Raw genomic sequence first — 19,733 nt, 5'->3', positions numbered from 1 at the left:
AATGCGTCCTGCCCAAACTCTTCGAAGCACGTAGTTTTAGAATGGTGGCAGCTGATGAAGGAAATGTTCTCTATGTGTTTTCTGTACTGTTATCATTTTGTCCACGTTTTTTTGCAACGTCCTGTACCCAGATATGCATCTATATATACATGTAGATGTAGGTATGTACATACATGTACGTATATATGCATATACTCGCATCGAAGTGATTATTATAATTGTGTGTGTGTGTGGGGGGGGTGCAATCAGGCAGCACTGGCAACGACCCACACATGAATAAGCACCATTCATGCGTGGGTCGTTGCCAGTGTCGCCTGACTGGCTCCCTGTGCTGGTAGCATGTAAAAAGCATCATCTGAACGTGGCTGATACCAGTGCCACCAGACTGGCTCCCGTGCTGGTGGCATGTAAAAAGCACTCGCTACACTCTTGGAGTGGTTGGCATTAGGAAGGGCATCCAGCTGTAGAAACCTTGCCAGATCAGATTGGAGCCTGGTGCAGCCCCCTGGCTTACTAGTTCCCAGTCAAACCGTCCAACCCATGCCAGCATGGAAAGCAGACATTAAACGATGATGATGATGATGTATGTATGGTGATGCAAACAGGAAAAACAGAACTCAGAAATAGTATATGAATATTTTTATTAATATTTAACAGAAGCAACAGAGTGCCAACACACAAAACTATCGACCTCCTTGAATCACTGTTGTTTCTCCTAAATATTAATATGCACCCAGCTCCACACACACACACACACAAAGGGATGAAAATGCAGAGTAAAATGAAATCAATTGTAATACTTTTAAATAAATTAAAAGACAAATAACAGATTCTATATTTTATTTAGATATATTAAATATTTTTACATTACTTTCCAACCAGTTTTCACTCTGACAGTTCTTCAAAGGAAAATAAGAAGTAGGTTTTTTTAAGCAATTCAGCCCAAGGGAGACTGACAAGCAGATACAGAAGCAAGAATCAGTTTTGACAGGCAGATATAGTAATGAGAATATAAAGAAAGGGGGGAAAAAATGTCATACATACATATACACATGCTTATGCACACATAAGTGAAATAATATTACCTCAGAAAATGGAATTTCTGATGTTTCAAAGAAATTCTTCAGGGTTGAGATGATAAGAAAAAGGGAAAGGAAAGATAAGGGATTTATATTCTCTCTATTGGAATAATTGACAAGGGATACAAAACAAATATGAGGGCACATACTTCTCTCAGCCCTTTTCCCCTCCCTTCCTTGACATCACAGCCCTGAAGATGAACCATTTGGAATTCTTCTAACTATGGCAATATTATGTTATTCTTTCATGGATGCAAGCTGGCAGAATCCAACTGTGGGACATATTGGACAAGTGTCGTCTTTTATAGCCCTGGGCTGACCAATGCCATGTGAGCGAATTTTATAGATGAAAACTGTGTGAAAGCCTTTTGTAGTGTGTTGCGTGTGTATGTATGTTTATATATATATACACATGCATACACACGTGTGTGCCTCACTCCACTGCCATGTGAGAACTGGTGTTGGTTTGTTTATGCTCCCCCTAACTGAGCAGTTCAACGTAAGAAACTGACAGAATGAATAAATACAATGTTAAAAACAAACAAAGAAGTACAATAGGCAATTGATCTATTTGACCAAAGCCTTTCAAGATGGTACTCCAGCATGGCCGTAGTCTAGTGAGTGACACAGGGATAAGATAATTAGTTTATCAGTTAAAGTAATATAAATGTTGTGTGTATAATAGAGTGAGTCTAATTTCAGTCCATAGTTAAGTTACATGTAGGAACCATAACACATTATAATATATTATATAGAATATACTTCATTAAAAACAAGCTATATATATATTAGGTTGAGTAAAAAGTCAGCAATGTTTTGAACCATGAAGAATTTGTACCGGATATTTGAATTGTTTTAAAACATTTCTTTGCAATTGTCTGATAACACAGACATAGACTTGCTCAAATACATCAGTAAATTAACTTTGATATTTTTTTCACCGTTGTTACATCTGAAATGGAACTGTCAATGTGTGATATTCGAGCAATTTTGCTATTCAACTTCAAAAAAGGACGTAAATCGGCTGAAACTGCTCGCGATATCAATGAAACGTATCGTGAGGAAATGACCAGTGAGTGGTCAGCTGAAAAATGGTTTAAATGATTCCGCAGGGGAGACCTGAGCCTTGAAGACCGTGAGCATAGTGGACGCCCGTCTGTCTTTGATGACAGTTAATTAAAGACTGTCATTGAGAAAGATCAACGTAAAGCCGCCCGAGAACTGGCAAAAGAACTTCAAGTTAGCCAGAAAATTGCCTGCAACCATTTGCATGTGATTGGAAAAATCAAAAAAGCTTGACAAATGAGTACCACATAATTTGAATGAAAATCAGAAAATGTACAGATACAGTTGCTTGTCGTTACTTCTCTGTCACTAGACTGATCCATTTCTTGACTGTATTGTAACTTGCAACGGAAAGTGGATTCTGTACAATAATAAAAAATTTTCTTCGCAGTGGTTGGACCAAAATGAAGCACCGAAAACCTTCCCTAAACCCAAGCTCTTCAAAAAGAAGGTTATGGTGACTGTTTGGTGGTGTACTGCTGGATTCATCCACTATAACTTCTTAAAACCTGGAAAAACCACTACTGCAGAAACATATTGCCATGGAATTGCCAAAATGAATGAAAAACTGCTACTCCTCCATCCCAGACTGGCCAAACAGAAAAGGGCCAATCATTCTTCAGGACAATGATCAACCACACGTTTCACTAATGGCGCTCCAGAAGTTTAGGGAACTTGGCTATGAAGTTCTCCTCCACCCAGCTTATTAGCTTACTCCCTAGACCTTTCTCCTACTGACTACCACTTTTTCAAGCACCTTGATGGTTTCCTGCGAGAGAAGGAATTCAAAAATCAAACTGATGCTGAAAGTGCATTCCAGAACTCCAGATTTTTATGTTACCGGAATAAACAAACTTGTAACTCGTTGGCAAAAATGTGTCGATTGTAATGGTACTTACTTAGATGAATAAAATTTCCATATTGTTGAAATATATTGTGAAGAATTTCATGTTTCAAAACGTTGCTTACTTTTTACTCAGCCTGATATATATATATATATATATACATACACACACACACACATATTCATACATACACATGTGTGTGTGTGCGTGCCTCAGTCCACTGCCACCTGAGAATTGGTGTTGGTTAGTTTATGTTCCTCCAACTGAGCAGTTCAACAAAAGATACTGACATATATACACATATATACAAACACACACACCTACCAGATATTTTTGGCTCAAATTTGATCCAATTTCATTAACTTGTTCTTATATGAAATACATTACACATGCACGAACACACTTGTTCTAGCAAAACATACAAACACTTGTTGAAAGACGAGAGACAAGACAAACTTCACTCAAGAAAGCCTTCAATAACTTATGCCATTCTGCAGACAGTTCTGATTCTGTTGGACGTATTCACAATATGCATCTTTGTAAGGAGACTTCTCCACAATGTGACTCAAGTTTTCTTCCATTATTAACTGGAAAATTAACACCATGACCTAGAAGTAATATAAAATGAAAGGTAAACAGATAATTAATAGCAACAGAAGCAGTATTAATAGTAAAAAGTATTGATCTTGTGCTGGCTGCCAATGCCAGTACCGCCTGACTGGCACTCGTGTCGGTGGCACGTAAAAAGCACCATTCAAGCATGACCGATGTCAGTGCTGCCTGACTAGTACCCGTGCCGGTGGAATGTAAAAAGTACCATTCGAGCGTGATCGATGCCAGTGTCGCCTGACTGGCACCCATGCCGGCAGCACGTGAAAAACATCATTTGAATGTGGTCGATGCCAGTACTGCCAAACTGGTACCTCTGCTGGTGGCATGTGAAAAGCATCATTCTAGTATGGTCAATGCCAGTGCCGCCTGACTGGCACCCATGTAGGTAGCATGTAAAAAGCACCATTCGAGTTTGGTCAAACGACAACGATGATAATGAGGTTGTTTTAGAACACGAAATACTGCATGATTTACCTTGAGAAGGAATGTTAGACAAACTGAACAGACTGAGAAACATTTACTGACCTCATAAGATACAGCAGAAGCAATACATTTGGTTCTTGTTAATAGGAAAGAATTGAACAGCTTCTCGGCACCAATAGAAAGAATGCTCTGGAGAAAAAAAAAAAAAAATAATTCTTAGAAGTAATCTTTGGAAAAGAGAGAGAGAAATATTATAAAACAATGTTACCATCATTTAACATCAATGTTCCATGTTGGCATGAGCTGGACAGTTTGACAGTGTCCGATGCATCTACAGACTGAGATGTGCTCCTTGTCAGCTTTGGAATGGTTTCTATGCTTGGGTGCCCTTCCTAATGCCAACCACTTTACAGCATTTACTGGATGCTTCTCCAAAGCACCAGCACTAGGGAGGTCATCAAGTAGTTTGCCTCTGCATGGCCACAGTCCAATGACTGAAACAAGTAAAAGATAAAAAGCTCAAAATACCTGAAGTAATTTGTTGTTAACGACAGCGGACATGAGGAGGCAAGAAATGGCACAGACAGGAAGCTCCAAATGGTGGAAGTGTTTGGCAAGTAGATCAAGGTCCAGAGACAGGACATCAGGACATCTGGAAAAAAGGGGAAAAACAAAATATCATAAGAACAACATAAAGCAAATAAAAACAAAAACAAAGAAGCAAAGTTGTGTCTTTTATGTTTTTAGTCAGGAGGGAAGCAGTCACTCACAATGACCTTTTAAAGGGGTCATTGGAAAGGAAGGAAGGAATCTTCAAACTGGACCCTTGGTCTAAATGCTTGAAACAGGGTGGATGCCACCAGAGGTAATCAAGTCGTGATATTGATCTGGGTGATTGATTGAGTCATCAACTGGCAGGATTTGAACTTACAAATGCAAGTATGCTTCCAAACCACATGGTCTCAGGTTCAGTCCCAACTGCACAGCACCTTGTGTAAGTGCATTCTACAATAACCATGTGCCAACCGATGCCTTGGGAGTGAATCTGGTAGATGAAAACTGTAAGAAGCTTGTCGTGTATGTAAAGCCTTGTCTTGACCATTACGTGATGGTTGTAACAGAACAGGGTCATCATACAAATGATAATGTCCATTTCCAGTTGTCCTTGAAAAAAACATGCCTGGCCAGTGGGAAATATCATCTTGTTTGGAAACAGAGGAGGCTTGGCACCAGGAAGAGCATCCAGCCATAGAAAATCTGTCTCAACAAATTCCACTTGATCCATGAAAGCATGGGAAAGAGGATGTTAAATGATGATAATGATGAGGAATGCAAAATCTGGAACAAATACCACAAGGTATTCAGCCCAATATTCTTATGGATCTGCCAATCCATCACCATGGGTGGGCACGTCTTTTAATTTTATTTTCTATATCAAATCTGATGGCATGAGAGGTGAAGGTGACTGTGGCAGAATTTGAACTCAGAGAGCAGAGTGTTGGATCATACACTACAAGGTATTCTACTTGATGTACTAAGTGCCAACTAATATATCTTATTTACTGCAATAAGGAAAAAGAAAGTAGTTGTCTTGATCAGAAATAAATTAAAAAAATTGCTGAGAACCCACAAACCTTTGAATTAGGTTGAAAGCATGTAGGCATTCATCTCGTTCCTCATCTGTATTAACAGAAGCTGGAAATAATAATAATAATAATGCTTTATTTACCATTAAGGGTTTACAAAAACGTTGGGAGTGGTACTGGACAAGACAAAATGGGGTTACATAAAGAAGTGTGTAAAAAGTAGAAAAAGTGATAATATAAATTCTAACAATGCATAATTCCCCAAAAGATGGAGACTTCCAAGGGCTGTTTCTGGACTGCTATATTTAGCATGCTGGTACTGCTTGTTAGTAGCCTTAATTATTAATTGATAATTTATACCATTATAGGTTTTTTATGCTTGCTAATCCACTGATATTATTATAAACAATAATATTCTCATATATATATATATATATACATATATATGACGAGCTTCTTTCAGTTTCTGCCAACCAAATCCACTCACAAGGCTTTGGGCAGCCTGAGGCTATATTAGAAGACACTCGCCCAAGGTGCCACGCAGCTGGACCGAACCCAGAACCACCTGGTTGGGAAGCAAGCTTCTTAACACACAGTCACTCCTGGTAATTTCTTGTTCATGTGCCGAAACAAAATTAGGAAATGAAAGCAATGATTGTTTCTTGTGAACACACCAGTGGCACATAAAAAGCACCATTCGAGCGTGATTGATGCCAGTGCCACCTGACTGGCACCTGTGCCGGGTGCATGTAAAAAGCACCATTCGAGCGTGATCAATGCCAGTGCCACCTGTGCCATTTGCACGTAAAAAGCACCCACTACACTCTTGGAGTGGTTGCTGTTAGGAAGGACATCTAGTTGCAGAAACCTTGTAAGATCAGATTGGAGCCTGGTGCAGCCTTCTGGCTTGCCAGTCCTCAGTCAAACCGTCCAACCCATGCCAGGATGGAAAGCAGACGTTAAACGATGACAATGATGCAGAAATGTGGAAAGAAGAATAAAAACAAAACTTACATTTATTCAAAATGGAAACAATGATGGTTTGCCAGGCTGAAGGCAACGATGGTAACACATCAAGTGATGGGATCTCAATAATGTGTAGGAGAATATGTTCAAGTTCTTTCATCTGCAAAACAAAAACAAAAACAGAAATGAGACGAAGAGTACGCCTCTACGTGGTTGCTTGGTCTGATTGAAATGGTTGCCAATATCTCCCTCATGATGCCTATATTAGATCAGTTTTTTCCATATCACAGGGCCCAGGGTATGGGGAAGCTGCAGATGAATTTTCATCGTCATCATTTAATGTACAGTGTCATGTACAAAGCACCTGTGCTGGTTTCTCATAACAAGGACCCACAGATGCCACATATAAAGCACCCATGCAGGTACCACATAAAATGTACATGTGCTGGTACCAAGTACAAAGCAGCCATGCTGGTGCCACTTATAAAGTACTGGTGTTGGTGCCATGTGAAAAGCACCCAGTACACTTTAAAGTGGTTGGCACCAGGAAGAGCATCCAGCTGTGGAAACCATACCAAAAGCAGACAATTGGAGTCTGACGCAGCTCTCTGACAGGCCAGCTCCTGTCAAACCATTCAACCCATGCCAGCATGGAAAACAAGTTAAATGATGATGACGATGATAATGATGATTTTCCATGTTGAGGCAAATATTTTTATGGCTGGCTGCCCCTTCTCTTGCAGACCCTCACTTGTTGCCAGGCAACGTAAGATTTTCACATGGCCTGACACTGCAAATGAATAACCTTCCTTGGAAGAGGAGGAGGAGGATTCTTATTTACAATCATCATATGATGTCCAGACCAAGGTAGATACAAACATACAATGGGATTCTTTCAGTTTCCACCTCACAAAGCTTTGGTTGGCCTGGGTTGGATGGTTTAACTGAAAACTGGTAAGCCGGGGGCCTGTACCACGTTTCAATCTGATTTGGCAACGTTTCTACAGCTAAATGCCCTTCCTAACACCAACCACTCCGAGAGTATAGTGGGTGGTTTTTACATGTCACTGGTACGGTATATCGCCAAGGGTCTTTGTCGCCTGTCACTGCCTCCATGGGGCCCAACACTTGAACATGTCGTATTTAAAAAATTGGCTTCAAATTTTGGCACAGTACCAGTAACTTTGAGGAAGGGGTAACTCAATTACAACGCCCCCGAGTAATCAACTGGAGTTTATTTTATTGACCCTGAAAGAACGAAAGGCTAAGTTGAACTCAGAATGTGAAGACGGATGAAATGGCACTAAGCATTTTACCTGGTGTGCTAATGGTTCAGTTAGCATGTTGTTAAGGTGCTTTTAAACTTGGCAAAGAATTATAGGAATGCAAGCTATTTTGGTTTTCTTGTTAATGTAGGGGTTGGGGAGAAGGCAGTGTGGTAAGATGGTTGCTTTCTGACCATCTGGTTTCAGGTTCAGTCCTACTGCATGACATCTTGGGCAAGTATCTCCTGCTTTAACCTTTGGTCAACCAAAGCCTTGTGAGTGGATGTGGTAGATGGAAACTGAAAGAAGCCTGTCACATACGTGTGTGTGAGTTTGTATGTACATATATATATATATATATATATATATATGGGAGAATATACAAAAAATAACAACAGACGAGGACAGGTGGTGTAAATAACAAAAGTATATATATATATATATATATAGACGTACGTATGTATGCATGTGTGTGTGCACCCATGACCTGATATATGATGATTGTAAATGAGCATCATTGTCATATAAGCATTTCCGTGAGAGAGAGAGAGAGAGAGAGGGAGAGAGGGAGAGAGAGAGAGAGGGAGAGAGAGAGAGAGAGAGGAGATATGAAGACTGGTACTTACCATATTTAGATTCTTCATTTTGGCAAGAACAGCTTCCCACATAGTAAAGCTGTAGATCTTGTAATCAAAGCACAAGGAACTAACTATAATAGCTGCTTCTTGAGCCTGTAAAAATAATGTTATAATATTCTTTGGTCAGACATAAAGGTAAATTATGTTACATAGGGTTATGTTTGACAATTGAACTAGTAATTTTTTCTTTTACTAGTTTCAGTCATTGGATTGCAGCCATGCTGGAGCACCACCTTGAAGGGTTACAGTCAAAAAAATTGACCCCGGGACTTTATATATAAATATATATGATGGGCTTCTTTAAGTTTCCATCTATCAAATCCACTCCTAAGGCTTTGGTTAGCCTGAAGCTATAGGAGAAAGCAGGTACAGTTATGTAACTGTGAGGACTGTAAAAGCTTAACCTTGAGTTAATATTAGGAAGAATTCGAAAGCTCTGTACAATATGTTCACTGTGAAAAGAGATTGGCGTAGGAGTGGCTGTGTGGTAAGTAGCTTGCTTATCAACCACATGGTTCCGGTTTCAGTCCCACTGTGTGGCAGCTTGGGCAAGTGTCTTCTACTATAGCCTCGGGCCGACCAAAGCCTTGTGAGTGGATTTGGTAGACGGAAACTGAAAGAAGTCCGTAATATATATATATATATATATATATATACACACACACACAAATGTGTGTGTTTGGTCCCCCTGCTAACATCGCTTGACAATCGATGCCAGTGTGTTTACGTCCCCATAACTTAGTGGTTCGGCAAAAAAGGCCGATAGAATTAGTAGTAGACTTACAAAGAATAAGGCTTGGGGGTCAATTTGCTCGACAAAAGGCAGTGCTCCAGCATGGCCCCAGTCAAATGACTGAAACAAGTAAAAGAATAAATGACTCGTTTAGTCTTATCAAATTTAATTATTCTTTGAAATGATTTTACCATTTTGCCATTACTGTGATTCTTCCAAATGCTTTTAGCAAGTTTTTCTTTGTTGCAGTCTTCAAAACTCTTGGCAGTCATGGCAATATTCAATTTCTCCAGGTTGACAATGTACAGCTGATTCTGAATTAATCTCCTGTTGGAAAGGAAAACTTTTGAAGATTAGTGGATTAATTTAATGCAAACCTTATTGATAAACGAAAGAATAAACCAAGAAAAGTGACATAATTAAGCACAGGTGTGGCTGAGAGATAAATAGCTTATTTCCCAACCACATTCCTTTCTAATCTAGGAAGAAGGCCTGAAATTTTTGGGGAGGGGGCTAGTGAATTAGATCAACCCTAATATGTAACTGGTACTTAATTTATCGAGCCTGAAAGGATGAAAGGTTAAGTTGACCTTGGCGGAATTTGAACTCAGAACATAAAGACAGACGAAATACCACTAAGCATTTTGCCTGGTGTGCTAACGTTTGTTATTTCTTTATTGCCCACAAGGGGCTAAACAAGGACAGACAAAGGGATTAAGTCGATTACATCGACCCCCAGTGCATAACTGGTACTTAATTTATCGACCCCAAAAGGATGAAAGGCAAAGTCGACCTCTGCAGAATTTGAACTCAGAACGTAGCGGCAGACGAAATACCGCTAAGCATTACGCCCGGCGTGCTAACGTTTCTGCCAGCTCCCCGCCTTGTATCAACCATATTGTACCAGGCTCGATCTCACTGCGTGGCACCTTTGGCAAGTGTCTTCTACTCTAGCCTTGGGCTGATCAAAGCCTTGTGAGTGGATTTAGTAAACAGAAACTGAAAAATGGGAGACAAACTGCTTGGAAGCAGATGAGGTTTGGCAACAGGAAGAGCATCCAGTCATATAAAATATGCTTCAATAAACTCTGCCCAACTCATGCAAGCATGAAAAAGCAGTTGTTAAATTACGAAGATTGTCCTAAGATACGACAAAGGCAGCTGTCCATATAACTTTAGCCAAAACTTCATGTAACACCACAAAATCTACCAACAGGATGAAAGCAGAGTACAAGTGTTTTGAGCGATGAGTGGAAAGCTTTGCTGCTCTGCGGCAGTGGCACCCTGCTTCACATTTCTCAGCCCCAACATCATTCTCTCACATCTATGAGGTTCATTATTCTAGTATTCCATTTTAGTTTCTTTCCATATTATGGAAACACAGAAAGAGCATAATTACTCTGTAATTATGAATTGTAATAGCACAAACCTGATCTCCTCGAGGGTCATGGAAGTGATTTTGGTAATTTCTTCTATCGATGCCATGTCAAACATACAGAGGAGGGCCTGAAGTTGGCACACACTTGTCATCGATACTGAGTTTTTCAGCTACACAGGAAAAAAAAAAAGAAGCAAAATAATAATAATAATAAAAAAAAACAACAGCAGCAAATTAATTAACAGAGTCATTTCAAAGATCTAATATAATTTCGCATAACTTTTTCTAATTTCAGCACAAGGTCAGCAATGTTGAGATTGGAAGAAAGTCAATTACATCGACCCTAGTATTTGATTGGTACTTTATTTTATTGATCCCCTGAAAAAAAGATGAAAGGCAAAGTTGACCATAGCAGGATTTGAACTCAGAGTACAGAGAGACAAAGGAAATATCAGGATGTATTTTATTGACTCTCTAATGATTCTGCTAATTCGGTCTCTGATAACATTGCCAATGAAATATATTTATAACAACAATTTTACATTGGAAACGGTGGGAGCGTTTTGTTATTTGGGAGATAGGATGGACGTAAGAGGAGGATGTGAAGCAGCTGTGACAGCAAGAGCGAGACTGGGCTGGGTGACGTTCTAGGAACGTGGAGCATAATTATATGGCAAAAGGTCCCCTTGAAGATGAAAGGAAGGGATTATCGGAGTTGTGTGAGATCTGCAATGCTGTATGAGAGTGAGACATTGGTGTCTGAGGGAAAGTGAAATGGCAATTTTGAGAAGGACCGAGAGAGCAATGGTGTGGTGTGAAACTATTGGATGAAAGAAGGGCTGAAGACTTGATGGAGATGCTGGGGTTGGAGGAAATGATGGAACAGCTGGCAAGGGTGAATGGAGTGTGGTGGTATGGACATGTGTTGAAGAGAGCGCTTGAGTTTAAAGTGAATGAACTGCAAAAAACGAGGTTGACCAAAGAAAACATGGAGGGGACAGGTGGAAAAGGAGATTGGGAAGGTTGGCTTGAGGAGGGAGGATGCCCAAAACTGGACGAGATGGCAAGATGGTGTGAGAGCAGTTGTAAGGTAAATCCGGCCACTCCCATTAACGGGGACAAACCCGGATATAAAATATTGGAATTCAAAGTGATGAGATGGCAGAAGCATTAGCACACTTTGCAAAATGCTTAGCAGCATTTCGTTGGTTTTCATATTCCGAGTTTGACTAGGTCCCTCTCCTCAAATTGCTAGCCTTGTGTCAAAATTTGAGACCAACGATTTTAAATTGTTTAAACCAAATCAAAATGAAATATATTAGCATCAGCCTATGAGAGGAGTCAGTAGCTCCTAATAATAATAACTGACTGGGACCATGATGATCCATCTAACCCATGCTAACATGGAAAGTGGACATAAAAGGATAAGGGGATAAAAAGATAAATATCATCTTCCCTTCATGATTAGAGAGTGGTCAATCACAGATTTTTTTTGCTTAACCGCTGTGATGATGTGAACTTGGCAAAGTGAGCTCAAGAGCTAACAATGTCACTGTTTCTTTGAGCAGTGAATTGTACCAACTGTTGTGGTACCTACTTGACAGAATTGAACAAAACTTACCGTTCCAGAGTAACCAAGTAGGAAGGCTATATTGTGCTTTATGTCTCCACTCCTGAGGACGTAGGCAACACTAGTTGAAAAATACACAAAAAAAGTAAAGAAAACCTTAGTATATAACATATACAGAAGAACCTCAATGTATAAAACATACATACTTACTGGTCCTTGAGGCAACATTCACCCCGAGAGGGGTGAGCTGGCTCTGACCAACGAGTGCACTGAGTTTCAGTGGGAATACAAGTTCACATGTGGTGCCTGGTCACATGCATACACACTTTGGGGATGGTGTGGTCCATAGCAGCTCATCTTTCCCTCGATTGTCGACTGCCATAGAGGATTCGCTGACCAACTTGCACCCGATTATCGGAGCAGACCAGGCAAGTGCCGTCAGTAATGACTCAGGATAGGCAGTTGGTGAGTTTGTGCAATAAAACACATAAAGACTAAGCAAAGCACAGGCACGCAACTGAATTGAAGGCAGATTTACTTCTGCCTTTATAACACATAAAGAAAACGTTGTTGTAGGAATGAACGCAGCAGGTGTACTACAGCAGTACTGTGTGTAGCTTTAATACTGAGACTGCAAAGCAGGAGCGAATTATGCCTACCTAATCTACAAAAATATAAAATATTTTGCATTTTATGCATAGTAATCAGAGTAACCTTCATAATTTTATTGAATTAGGTGCATATTTTGCCATAAAAGGAAAATGTTGCTATCGATCTATTTTATTCAAGGTAGGCACTGCCTACCTTGCCTACCTAGGTGGTACGTCCCTAGAGCAGACATAGTCTGGGTTTGAAGTGGGTTCCAGAAACATGCTTTAACACAAGTTAAGGGGTGCCTTACTCCCAGTGGTCTTCCAGCATGCCGAACACCAACCCAGAATTACTGAGGGCTTGTACTATTGCAAGATAGTTGTTGAACCTACATTGGGTTCATCCATCCTTTTAACATGTCTTGGCTTTTAGTTCTGCTGGGTTTGTAGCAACCCTCCTTCACCAAGCAAGCCAAGTGTGGGGTGTCAGTTTAGTTGCTAACGACCTGACCATGCAACAGATTGTACAGGGTTCCATGTTACCAGTAGAACCCATGAGAGACTTCACAAGAAGGGAACTGATCTGTTGAATACAATATTGGACCATTACCTCATCGAATTAAAATTCCATGTTATGGCAGGTAGTTTGTCATGTATTTTGGACACATGTCCAAAATACATGACAAATAGTGAATAGTGAAGGAGTGGGGGGGGGGGCGCTGAACGCAGAGGGGGTAGGAGACATTTTGGCAGTACTTATTTGACATCGGGCATTTCAACATTTCTCTCATTCTTTCCTTTCTACCTTCTCTCTCAGGGAAACAACCCATGAAAGAGAATAAAAATGGGAGCCTTAAAAATAGCTGGGGTCAGGATATTAATGCAGTGCTGAAAAAACGAGAATCCAACTAGGGGCGGAGAAAAAAAACAAACAAAAAGCTCAGGATTGTGAACAGTGGAGAGAAATTGTTGAAGGCCAACGCTCCACACAGAGTGAAGGGCTTAAGTAAGTAATATTAAGTAGAGAGAACAAATGAAATAATTACCGTTTAAAATTGTCACCGTCTAGTTGTTTGTTGTCATGTTCCAGGAGATGTATGTTACCAAAACCAAGTGTCATTGTCTGAAAAGATGGAACACATAACATCATCATTTAATGTCCGTCCTCAATGTTAGCATGGGTGGGATGGTTTCACAAGAGTCAGCCAGGCAGAAGCCTGCACCAGACTTCTGTGACTGTTTTGGCAGGATTTTTACAGCTGGATGCCCTTCCTAACACCAACCACTCAGCAGAGTGGACTTAGTGCTTTTTACATGGCACAAGCACTGAAAGGGTCACCAAGTACTTGCAAGACAAAAAGAAAAAAGGTTCCAAGAGGGGAGAGGGCATTGGAGGAGGTGATCTTGTGTCGGATGATGAAAGGTTATAAGTGAGACGGAGAGACAGAAACTGGTGTCTTGCTGTAGAGGAAGTACATGGTTACCTGGCCGGGGGGGGGGGGGAGAAAGAGAGGGAGTAAAAGACACTCGCCCAAGGTGCCATGCAGTGGGACAGAGCCCAAGACCATGTAAGTGAAAAGCAAACTTCTTACCACACAGCCATGCTTGTAACGATACATCATCATCATCGTTTAACGTCTGCTTTCCATGCTAGCATGGATTGGATGATTTGACTGAGGACTGGCAAGCCAGAAGGCTGCACCAGGCTCCAATCTGATTTGGCAGAGTTTCTACAGCTGGATGCCCTTCCTAACGCCAACCACACCAAGAGTGTAGTGGGTGCTTTTACATGCCACTGACACGAAGGCCAGTCAGGCAGTACTGGCAACGGCCACGCTCAAAATGGTGTATTTTACGTGCCACCTGCACAGGAGCCAGTCCAGCGGCACTGGCAACGACCTCGCTCGAATGTTTTCTAACGTGCCAGGAAGGCGATGCTGGGCACGGGTGCCATCACGATTTCGCTTTCGCTTGCCCCAACAGGTCTTCGCAAGCCGAGTTCCGTGTCCAATGAAGGAGACGACGTTGGTGGGAGGATAATGAGAATAAGGTGTAAATATATGTAAATGTGGTGTAGAAGGATTTTCAGAGAAGCGGTCAGACAAATGATAAACATGTAATAATTACCATATCAACATCTTCGGTCTTGTTAGTTTCTAACCATTCACAGACTAAACTGACCTTCAGATCTTCAATGGTCAACTGGTGGATGGATGCTATCTGTTCTGCCATGCTGTTGATATCTAGCAACAGAAAGAAAATAGACAAAAAAACATTAATTGCTGGCAATTAGGGTTGAAAGTGAGTGTGTGTGATGGAGAGGTATAGAAGAATACCTCCTCATCATTTACAGTTAATCCCTCGACTATCGCAGGTGTTACCTCCCAAAACCCCCCTGCGATAGGTGAAAATCTGTGAAGTAGAAACAGGACTGTAATGTATATTTTCATTATTATGATATGGCGAGGGATTACTGTATACGTATATATATATATATATATATATATATATAATAATAATATTAGGGATAAAAATCCAAATTTACAGGTAAAAACTCAATTAAATTCAACTTATTAAAAATGAAAATTAAATTAAGTTTCACGGTATAAAATATATATATATAGTTTTAGGGAAGAGAATCGTTACGGACCCGGATTTTCCAGGGCCGCTGAGAGCGCACCGGACGCATGGGTAGGATGGTTGACAGGAGCTGGCCAGGTAGAAAAACTATCTGGATGCCCTTCCAAATGCCAACCATGTTACAGTGGGGACTGGATACCTTTAACACAGAGAGTAGAAGGTTTTACCTACCAGGACGCAGATGCTCAGGTAAAGTAGAATCCAAAACCGATGGATGCTGATAGAGTTCAGTTATCAACTTCTCAGGTTCACAGCACAAATTAAGTAATTCAGGGGTGGCCAGTTTGTAGAGGAACAACACTTGTTCAGTGGCTAATCTCTCATACAGACTCTTAAATTTGAAGTAAGCAGTTTTGGCCTTCTTGTAATTTGAGGGCTAAAAGAAAAAGAAAAAGAAAAACACATGATTACATTAATTTAACCCTTTAATTATCCAAATTTCTATTAAAATGCACCACTTTGGTTTCAATTAATTTTGAAAATAATGAAGTTGATAAAATAATTTTGTCATAGGCATAGGAGTGGCTGTGTGGTAAGTAGATTGCTTACCAACCACATGGTTCCGGGTTCAGTCCCACTGCGTGGCACCTTGGGCAAGTATCTTCTACTATAGCCTCGGGCTGACCAAAGCCTTGTGAGTGGATTTGGTAGACGGAAACTGAAAGAAGCCCGTCGTATATATATATATGTATATATGTGCGTGTTTGTGTGTGTGTGTATGTTTGTGTGCCCATGTTTATCCCCCCAACATCGCTTGACAACCGATGCTGGTGTGTTTACGTCCCCATAACTTAGCAGTTCGGCGAAAGAGACCGACAGAATAAGTACTAGGCTTACAAAGAATAAGTCCTGCGGTCAATTTGTTTGACTAAAAGGCAGTGCTCCAGCATGGCCACAGTCAAATGATTGAAACAAGTAAAAGAGTAAAGAGTATAATTAATCTGGGGTCTGGAACCCTTTAGCATTCAGATTACCCTGTCAAATGTAATGCGCATTTATTCACACTGTTTTCAATTATTCATACATTATTTTGTAGCTTTGAGATTTTGGTGAGGTAGCTTAATTTTTAGAATGGTATTGTAGGGTTGATGTGAAAAGCCAGATCTGGCCAGTTTAAATGCTAAAGGATTAAGTCACTTTAAAACAATATGTTTGTATCACAACCAGGGTTGGCCTTAGGCAGGTTGGTATTAAACGAGTTAACACGCATGGGAGAACTCAATAGCCACTGTTGCTACCGCCACACCAGATCAGCAAATAGAATCCTAATTACCTTGGAATACAACTTATGGAGCTAAGAAAGTTAAGAAATAAAGAGTGAATAATGAAGAACCTTACCTCTTTTTCTGCCTGAAGCCATTCATCCGTAAAAGAAACACAGAACTTGAGAGATAATACTTTCTCAGCTCCTGGAAAAATGGATGTACAAAAATCATTAACATTTTAGTATTTAGATTATGTGCACACTTGAAATTCTGTTAGTAAGTGTTTAAACACCAATGATTAATAACAATAATGTATCTTGTCCGTCTGGGACTCCTGCATCTCAGTCTGTATTTGCTCTCATCGTTTAACGTCCGCTTTCCATGCTAGCATGGGTTGGACGATTTGACTGAGGACTGGTGAAACCAGATGGCAACACCGGGCTCCAATCTGATTTGGCAGAGTTTCTACAGCTGGATGCCCTTCCTAACGCCAACCACTCAGAGAGTGTAGTGGGTGCTTTTACATGTCACCCGCACGAAGGCCAGTCAGGCGGTACTGGCAACGGCCACGCTCAAAATGGTGTATTTTATGTGCCACCCGCACAAGAGCCAGTCCAGGGGCACTGGCAACGATCTCTACATAGACATATTATACCTTTTTGGAATCAGGATGATCTCGGGACTGAAAATCTGTCTTTCATTTGGTTCTTCAACATCCAGTATTGGGATCAGGTCTGGATGAAGATTTGTTATATGCTAACAGTTGAAAATTCAAATTTTAAAGAAACTCCAACTCCCAAAATTTGCAAATTTACAAGCATTTCATTTAAACTGAATTTAAAGTAATACCACATTGGTAGGGTGATACCATATTGGTAAGGGACCAATAACTGCTTTATTATTATTGCTCTTGGGCTGCAGGAGCTTGCTTAAAAGTCTGCATGAAGTTTGGCTTTTAAGCTATTTTCCAATAAAATCTGGAATAAGTATTGGTGTTGTATGGTTTGACAAAGTTGTAATATTTTGACTAGAACTCTGAAGACATTTTATGTCTGTTTTCCATGCTGGATGGTTTGACAGGAGCTGGTGTGCCAGAGGACCATGCCGAGCCCCAGTCTGCTTCTAAAAGCTGGATGCCCTTCCTAATGCCAACACTTTACAAAGTGCACCAGGTTCTTTGCACGTGGTACTGGCATTGGTGAGGTCACCTAGTAACTTGCAAAACAAGACCCTTCAACAGAGAGGTGGGGAGGAGTACTATTGAGGGAGGTGGTTTACTGCCAGGTGATGATAGGGTAAAGTGTAACAGAGGAACAGAAATAGGGGACACACATAGTTACCCCAGTTGTGGGGAGAAAGAGATGGTGGTGAAGATGTATCTTGAAAACCAAAGATCTTTGATATTATAAGATATGAGGAGTGACCGATTCAACGTACCAATAGGCAGTTCTTTCATGATGTAGGTAGCCAGGGCTGAGGTGGATTCCAAGTCTTGAATTTTTGTAAGAATGTTTTTAACTGTGTCCATCATGTCTTTGTTTATTTCATCAGGACCCCATCGACATCGACTCTTCTCCTTGAGAGTATTGGCATTTTTGCTGTCCCCTAAAGATGACACATAAACCTTGATGGTATTTTGAAGGGCAACTGCATACAATTGGTCTGGGGAGAGCTGAAATGAGATGGAATCAAAGAAAATCAATCATTAACTTGTTACTAAATTTAAAGATCGAGACTATAGTAGAAGACACTTGCCCAAGGTGCCACACAGTGGGACTGAACCCGGAACCATGTGGTTGGTAAGCAAGCTACTTACCACAGAGCCACTCCTGTGCCTATTGGAAAAAAGCATTTCAGGGATAGATCAAAGGTGTAATTACCTTCAGGATGTTTGATAGAAGTAACCATTCGTCAACGTTATTGACATCGAGTTCTTTAGCTGTGAGAAAAGAGAAAAAAAAAAAATTGTTAAAAATTATTCCAACGATCAGAACAAAAATCTGCATAAAAAGTAGGAAAGAGAACAAAAAAAAGGAAACGTAACATGAAAAATGCATTTCTATGTACACATGTGTGCATGGATATGCACGTATGTCAGAATGAGATGATGGGGTGCAGCTATGTGGACAGCATGCCGGTTATGTCTTTATAGGCAGTGGTATGGCTGTGTCATTAAGAAGCTTGCTTGCCAACCATGTGATTTTGAGTTCAGCCCCACTCTGCAGCACCTAACATATCCCCAGGCTGACCAAAGCCTTGTGAGTGGATTTGGTAGATGGATGCTGAAAAGAAGTCTGTCATATGTTTGTGTGTGTGTGTGTGTGTGTGAGTGTGTTTGTCCTTCAGCACTGCTTGACAGCCAGTGATGGTTTGTTTATGTCCTTGTAACTTAGCAGCTTGGCAAAAACATACTGATAGGATAAATACCAGGCTTGAAAAAGAAAAAAAAAAAAAAACGAACTGGGGTCAATTTACTCAACTAAACTTTCCAAGGCAGTGCCCCAGCATGACCACAGTCCCAAGACTAAAAAAACATTAAAAAGTTAAATATTCTTTTCTACTCTGGTAACAAGGCCCCAAATTTTGGGGGAAGGAGCCAGCTGATTAGATCGATCCCAATACGCAACTTGTACTTATTTTATTGACCCCGAAAGGATGAAAGGGCAAAGTCGATCTCGGCGGAATTTGAACTCAGAATGTAAAGACAGATGAAATATTGCAAAGCATTTCGCCCGGCATGCTAACGATTCTGCCAGCTCGTCACCTTAAGATTAAGAAATAAGTGAAAAGTACTTACAAATAATATGCCAAGGTTCACCAAACAGAGAGTGAAAGGCCAGTCTTGTTGCACTGATTGATGGTAAGCACTCAATAACATATTGTAGCTGTTGGATAGATATTGAAAAACATTAGAGAAGAACACTCAGGAGGAAGCAATGATGGGCTTTTTGAGTCAATGAGGAAGCGGAGAGAGAGAGAGAGAGAAAGAGAGAGAGAGAGATGCACTAAGGAACATTGAACTATGTACTTTTTTCCTGCCTATTGTGTATTTGCATTTTCTCAAAAGCGAAATGAGTTTTTTTGAACATTCATTTCAGAGCTGGAGACCAAAAAAGATCATTAACTATCAATGTCATT

At 40.4% G+C, this 19,733-nt stretch overlaps 1 protein-coding gene across 1 annotated transcript in view; it reads right to left on the bottom strand.

Annotated features, from left to right (window-relative positions):
• Window positions 1-825: 825 nt before the first annotated feature.
• Window positions 826-19,733, bottom strand: part of LOC106868229 (kinetochore-associated protein 1) — a 20,948-nt gene continuing 2,040 nt past the window's right edge. Inside the window, exons 2-17 of the mRNA XM_014913395.2 lie at window positions 19,393-19,480; window positions 18,476-18,534; window positions 18,033-18,267; window positions 16,729-16,799; window positions 15,562-15,766; window positions 14,878-14,993; window positions 13,797-13,873; window positions 12,212-12,281; window positions 10,642-10,760; window positions 9,404-9,539; window positions 8,468-8,572; window positions 6,625-6,736; window positions 5,659-5,719; window positions 4,553-4,676; window positions 4,127-4,213; window positions 826-3,597 (exon numbers count right to left, since the gene is read on the bottom strand). Of these exons, the coding sequence (XP_014768881.1) occupies window positions 3,463-3,597; window positions 4,127-4,213; window positions 4,553-4,676; window positions 5,659-5,719; window positions 6,625-6,736; window positions 8,468-8,572; window positions 9,404-9,539; window positions 10,642-10,760; window positions 12,212-12,281; window positions 13,797-13,873; window positions 14,878-14,993; window positions 15,562-15,766; window positions 16,729-16,799; window positions 18,033-18,267; window positions 18,476-18,534; window positions 19,393-19,480 (1,800 nt within the window). The 3' untranslated portion in view covers window positions 826-3,462. The remainder of the gene's footprint in view (window positions 3,598-4,126; window positions 4,214-4,552; window positions 4,677-5,658; window positions 5,720-6,624; window positions 6,737-8,467; window positions 8,573-9,403; window positions 9,540-10,641; window positions 10,761-12,211; window positions 12,282-13,796; window positions 13,874-14,877; window positions 14,994-15,561; window positions 15,767-16,728; window positions 16,800-18,032; window positions 18,268-18,475; window positions 18,535-19,392; window positions 19,481-19,733) is intronic.

This window comes from Octopus bimaculoides, chromosome 4 (assembly GCF_001194135.2).
Source record: "Octopus bimaculoides isolate UCB-OBI-ISO-001 chromosome 4, ASM119413v2, whole genome shotgun sequence".
In the NCBI taxonomy this organism is placed as follows: Eukaryota; Metazoa; Mollusca; class Cephalopoda; order Octopoda; family Octopodidae; genus Octopus; species Octopus bimaculoides.
Note: the sequence above shows the minus strand (reverse complement) of the source record. Positions and strands in the feature narration are given on the sequence as shown.